Genomic DNA, 6,741 nt, shown 5'->3' with positions numbered 1-6,741 from the left:
TTTCACCCCTTTGTGGACCACCATCCGCAAGAGACGCATACCGTCTTTGTCCTCTCACGAGGTGGTTGCATTTGTCTGTAATAACCAATCAGAAAAAAGGAAAAAAAAAACTTCCATTGAACTTTTTTTTTGTTGTCACTTAAAAACTTCCATTGAACATTGCAGAAAGTTCAGCTCCTCTGTCTTCTAAGCTCAAGTCCCCTTCTCTCTCTTCTCACTATAGCGTATTTATTATAATGTAATAACGAGGGTAAATACAGATACTGTTCTATCTACGTCAGTTTCATTATACAATCCTTGTTCAACTCTTTATTATCAGAAGAACAAGATGATTATGAAGAAGAGCAACTGGTATAAGAAGAACCCCAACCTCACCTATATATTAAAAAAAAGGAGAGATATTTATGGTAGATCTAATTATATATATTTTATTTTATTTTATTTTTCTGATTTGAGAAGAGGAAGAGAATGAACAATCTGATGAGTTATCTAGAACCAGATTACTCAGAGTTTGTTGAAGTTGATCCCACTGGAAGATATGGAAGAGTAAAAACTTTCCTCTTAACTTCTATTAAACCAAATCTCAATCATTTTCTTTCTATCTGTCTTGAGTTTTATTGTTGTTCTTGCAGTATAATGAAGTTCTGGGTAAAGGAGCTTCAAAAGACTGTGTAAGTAACCAACTCTCTCTCTCTGGATCTGTTGTTATTTCATCATAAAGTTTGAAACTTTTTGATCTCCACAACAGAAAAGTTTCTTCCTTTTGGATCTCTTTATTGCTTTGACCCAAACCCATTTCAGAAAGTAGCTTCTTTGATCAATATACCAACATTAAAATCTTGTTCCTTTTTTTTGATGATTTTGTAGTTACAGAGCATTTGATGAGTACGAAGGGATAGAAGTAGCATGGAACCAAGTCAAGCTCTATGATTTCTTACAGAGCCCTGAAGATCTGGAGAGGCTTTACTGTGAGATTCATCTCCTCAAGACTCTTAAACACAAGAACATCATGAAGTTCTACACTTCTTGGGTTGATACAGCTAACAGAAACATCAATTTCGTTACTGAAATGTTCACTTCCGGCACCTTAAGACAGTAAGCTTTTCTCTCTCTCTTGCAAAAAAAAAACAAGCTTGTTCTGTCTCTCTTACGTGATGTCTGCTGAGAGGTTTTTGGTAATGGATCATCATCATCCAGGTATAGACTGAGGCATAAGAGAGTGAACATAAGAGCGGTGAAGCATTGGTGTAGACAGATCTTGAGAGGGTTACACTATCTACACAGCCATGACCCTCCTGTAATCCACAGAGATCTCAAATGTGACAACATTTTCGTTAATGGCAATCAAGGAGAGGTCAAGATCGGAGATCTTGGCCTCGCCGCCATTTTAAGAAAGTCTCACGCTGCTCATTGCGTAGGTATACAGCAATATCCAAATCAAAACCTTTCTTCTCAGTTAATTTGTTTTGTTACTGATGGTGAAAGTGTTTTGTAGGGACGCCTGAGTTCATGGCTCCTGAAGTATACGAAGAAGCTTATAACGAACTAGTTGATATATACTCGTTTGGTATGTGCATTTTGGAGATGGTTACGTTTGATTACCCTTACAGCGAGTGTACACATCCTGCTCAGATCTACAAGAAAGTTATGTCGGTGAGACTCCATCTCCTCTCCCATTACTACTACATCTCTTTGCTGTTTCAAAAAGGCTTTCAATAAGATTGTTGGTTTCAGGGGAAGAAACCAGATGCATTGTACAAGGTGAAAGACCCTGAAGTTAAATACTTCATAGAGAAGTGTTTAGCCACTGTTTCGCTTAGAGTCTCTGCTCGTGAGTTACTAGATGACCCTTTTCTACGTATAGACGATGGTGAGTTTGATTGAGATCGGTTGATATGGATGGACCACTAGTTAGGCAGCAGCAGCAGCATCATCATCATCTCGGTGACTACTACAACTACCCTAGTAGCTCTTTGAACCGTCAGTATTCAAATGGTTACGAAGGTCACCATGAGTATCAGAACAGATGGGCTGAGACAGAGGAGAGTCATGGTATCGAGCTCTTTGAGTGTCGAAATGGAAATGATCAGGAAGAAGATAAGAGCTCTGCTAATGTTGATATAACCATTAAAGGCAAGAGGAGAGATGATGGTGGCTTGTTCTTGCGTCTTAGGATCACTGACAAAGAAGGTAAACAACAAGAAACTTTACTAGTACTACTCTTTACATGACCTATGAACAAAGAGTGTAAGAAAATGATTTGTTTGCAGGTCGTGTCCGGAACATTTACTTCCCGTTTGACATCGAGACAGACACAGCACTGAGCGTTGCAACAGAGATGGTAGCTGAGCTGGACATGGACGATCATGGAGTCACAAAGATAGCCAACATGATAGACGGTGAGATATCTAGGCTTGTGCCTAGTTGGAGACCAGGCCCTGAGTTTGAAGAATCTCTTGCGGCTGCTGCAGCAGCGGCTGCAAATGCAAACATCTGCAGCAACTGCGTGTCGAACCGCACCTCGATGGGGTCCGTGATGGATTTCTTGAGGACAAACCCTGGAGCAAACGTTGCGCAATGTTGCAGAAACGGGTGCGGTGAGACACACGGTAGGTTTGAGGAGATTACAATAAGAGAAACTGAGGTTCGTCTTAGAGAGATATGGAGGCTGCAGCAACAGCAGGAAAGCAGAGAGCTTAGCTCGATAGATTCAGGACAAAACCATTCAGAAGAAGAGGAGGAAGAAGAAGTGTATGAAAACCCTGAAATCACGTTTCCGTGTGAAGCAAGTAACACGCTAAACCATTTGACTGGCTCTGGATCGTTCTCGTTTTTGCCTTCTTTATACTGTGATGAGGTAGCTGAGAAGACTGAACATCAGGTTCAGCAAGAGTTGAGATGGCTTAAAGCCAAGTGCCAAATCGAGGTCAGAGATGAGCAGTTAAAATCTAGGTGGCGGCCGGGACAAAACCACTCGGAAGATGAGGTGAAAGAGAAGATGTGTGGAGAGAGATTGCTACCAAAATGTCTTAAAAGGACAACTTCACTTAGTGTTGATGACATTGAATCTTAAATTACGTTGTGTTTTTGTCTACGTATACATATTGTTTCGTGTTACAAGACTGTTACAGGGTAACCAGATGAGTATACTTAAGAGAGAGCCTCGTTAATTCTGTTGGGGTTATTCTTGCAACAATATACCACTCTGTCCACTCGAGAATTTAGTTTGTGAAAAAAATTGATAAGTTTTACGAAAATATTTGAATTTATTTAATTAATTCATTTCTAAGAGATAAATCATTGGTCATGCGCATAAGAGTTTATTAACTATAATTTTTCACGATAAATATTTTCTCAAAACAAAAGAAATTCACCACAAATACTATTATCTGAATAAAATTTTGAAAAAAAAAATTAAAGAGACAGCCAAAGTTTCTCATATTGAAAATTCTATTTTAGAAATTCCAGATGATATGTGTTCAAAAAAAAATTCCAGATAATAATATTTGAAGTTTCATATCTAGCAAGTTGTTTTAAAATACTTTTTAGAGCATAAATCAGTATAATACTCATACCAAGTGACTCACCAACAAAAAATTGTTCCTTAAAATTAATTGAAGTATTGCTATGATTTAAAATTAGTTTCATTACATTTGATAATATATATTTAGTTATGATCATTTTGTTTTCAAGGTTCCATTAAATGCATGTGGGGAGAGAAACAGGTTGGATATGAGTTGATTTTTTAGGTAAAAGGATATGAATTGATCACAACAGATAATAGAACTAATTATTGATTAATGTAGTTAAGCAAATTTACTAATTTAGTTTTCAAATAAAACTCGGGATGGAAAAATCAAATTGCTATAGTAATTTTAATAAAAGAATGAAAATAAATAAAATATATTTACAACTTTTTTACAACTTGTGTGTACAATTTCTTTAGGACGTTCGGATAATGTAAATCGAAATCGAAGGAATAAGACAGACAAGGCCAAAATAGTCAATTAAGAGGGCAACCCCACCGCAGCATATGGCCGGGACATGACCATGTTCTAATGCCGACCAGTCTACTAGAAAATTGGGTTCATCCACATGCGTCTGTATTTTTCACTTTATGTCTTTCTTGTTCAAGTATCTTTCAGTTTATTTTAACCCAAATCTTATGTGTGTATAAATATACACATAACATGGTTGGTCTGTCGTTACTATATGATTATAGTGTAAATTGTTGGACCTTTTCAATAAGACTTTTATTTGTTTGCCAATATCTACACTACAACACGAGATTCTAAATTAAATTCCACGCCTGATTTAAACTTTCAATAGCGACTCAAAGTAAAGTCTCAACTCTCAATCTCTATGACAAAACTATTACTATCAGCCTATAGATATTTTTTACATCAACTTCTTATACTAATTAAAGGTTCAAAAGACTTAATTGATTACAATCTAAAATACATGCAACGGTAAGACGATAAAAGAACTACAATATGAGAAAAAGATATATGTGACAATGGAGAGAAGATACCTGTATCGAAAAGTTCAATTGAATTCTTAATCATATATAAGTTATAGATATATGTATATACAAACATCCAAAAAAAAAACCTCACACGCATCAATTATTTTACAATATGTGACGCTGATCATGTGGCAAGCCTATATAAACTATAGGTTTTATTCTACCAAAAAGTTCGGAAGGTCATCAGATCATATATTGGAGATGTAAGATACATGTAGACGATGAAATATCTTCCAAGATATGTTAGGTGATATCATTGTGACCGTTATGATTAGTATTATTCAAATAATTTACGTAGATGGGTGGTTTCATGTTTCTTGTGCCCTTCCCATGCAATCACAAGCCATCAATTATCATTTTGATAGAAAGCTAACTATTACAAGCTCTTTTCTGGCAGTAGTTAAAAACACTCGAAGGAAAAATGGTGAAACTAATAATATTTATGTAAAAACTAAAGTGGATATATTCATTTTAATTCCACAACTCTAGTTTTTTTGGCGATATTGATTTGTGAAATATATTTTCAGAAAATAAATATTTCATATACTATTTCTGCCAAAGATAATGTAAGATTTTGATTAGTCACATAGAACAATACCAAACAAAAACTATTAAACGACCCTTCAATTAATGTTGAATGCCAAACTAAACATATTTCATGATGTACATACCATGTCCAAATTCAAAAAATAGAGTGAGCGAATAAAAGAGATATGAAAAATGATAGGGACATAGGCCGAATTGAATAAGGTTGACCACCCCTCATTTAAAGAAGATAGTAATAATTGATCTTAAAGGAGCCTTATGAAGAAAAATCTTATAAATGATCGTTCTATGGATGACATGTGGTATTGAATATGTACAGATCAAACGTACCCTTTTCGTACCCAGCTCCACTTCAGTGCCAACCATTTTTCTCGCATCTCCCTCCACTTATTTTTCTTGTCGGTCCCTTAAATCTTCTTCCTTCCATATTAATTGTTACTTATTGAAATTTCACCATTTGATACATACTATCATATAAAGTCGTCCATTATTATGCAACATAATGCAAAGAGGGTCGTCACCGGCAAGCAACTAACTAATAGTTAAGTAGATGCTGTTGTTTTTGTCCTAATATAGATACGACACTACTTGTTCTGTCGATCTTAAACTTGTGGTCGAATCGGAATACAGCCTTCAATTATCTTTTGGGTGGAAAGCCATCTCATCTAAACATTCGTGTGTTTGTGGCTAATAAAAGACCAACAAACATATTTACTAATTAATAGTTTGATCTATAATTAGTTACTCACTTACTCTTCTTCCCAAAAGTTTGAACTTTTTCAGTATGTCAAGTACAAAATTCTAGGATTGTAAATAGCTAGGATAGCTACAAAAAAGAATTACCGGGTTGACAGAAAAAAACAAATATCAAGCTGTAAATAAATAGGCCTATTAGAAAAATGCTTAGACCCACTGGGCATATTTTGTCATCTTCCATGTTTTGTTTATAGATATGACAAATGAAACTCGAAGTGTGCTTCTTCGTTTAATTAATAAAAACATGTAAACCCACTGGGCTTTTCTTTTGCTACGAAATCAAAACATTTTTCGTTTTGTAGACTTAGGATGTACCGTAAGCCCAGTAAAGTTACGGCCCATTTAAAAACCCTTATTAAAAGGATCTTTACTGGCCGAGCTTTAGCACGAGACCGTTTGATCCCGGAGGGAATCGCAACAATGGCGGAAAAGGCAGTAACCATCTAAACACGAAAGTTCATGACCAACAGACTTCTCTCAAGGAAGCGGTTCGTATGTAGTTTCCATTCTTTTAACTCTTGCCTACTTGTCTATCACGCTACTCAGTATCATTGTATTTTAGTAACGAACACATTGCAAAGAGAATGTTTCACTACGTATATACAAGTTTCGTTCATTACAAGTTAACTGAATTTTTGGTTCGGACGGAGATACGTCAGGACACAACTGACCGCAATAATAAGCAGCAAGTGCTTGTATGAGTGGTTTACCACTTGCCTGTTCGTAACCGTCTCTGACCTATGAAATACCAAAAAAACAGATTAGAGTTGGTTGAAGAGCAGATTAAGCTACAATGCACGAGTTCAAGACGATGCGAACTGGTATATGGTGAAGCAAGAAAGAAGAATAAGACGAATAACCAGTTAGGTCGATATTTGATATCTCTGAGTGATAATCTTTTGGGGTTATGATAT

At 35.9% G+C, this 6,741-nt stretch overlaps 1 protein-coding gene across 1 annotated transcript; it reads left to right on the top strand.

Annotated features, from left to right (window-relative positions):
- Nucleotides 1-468: 468 nt before the first annotated feature.
- LOC108863062 (serine/threonine-protein kinase WNK1) lies at nucleotides 469-3,278 on the top strand (the record flags this gene model as incomplete). Its single annotated transcript, XM_057011270.1, is given in 8 exon segments — nucleotides 469-546; nucleotides 633-671; nucleotides 868-1,095; nucleotides 1,198-1,418; nucleotides 1,496-1,653; nucleotides 1,735-1,879; nucleotides 1,882-2,190; nucleotides 2,271-3,278. Coding segments are annotated over 8 exon segments (1,911 nt in total). The 3' UTR covers nucleotides 3,074-3,278.
- Between the last annotated feature and the right edge of the window lie 3,463 nt (nucleotides 3,279-6,741).

The sequence above is a fragment of the Raphanus sativus genome, chromosome 5 (assembly GCF_000801105.2).
Source record: "Raphanus sativus cultivar WK10039 chromosome 5, ASM80110v3, whole genome shotgun sequence".
Lineage (NCBI taxonomy): Eukaryota > Viridiplantae > Streptophyta > Magnoliopsida > Brassicales > Brassicaceae > Raphanus > Raphanus sativus.
This window is presented reverse-complemented; position numbering and strand designations above follow the sequence as displayed.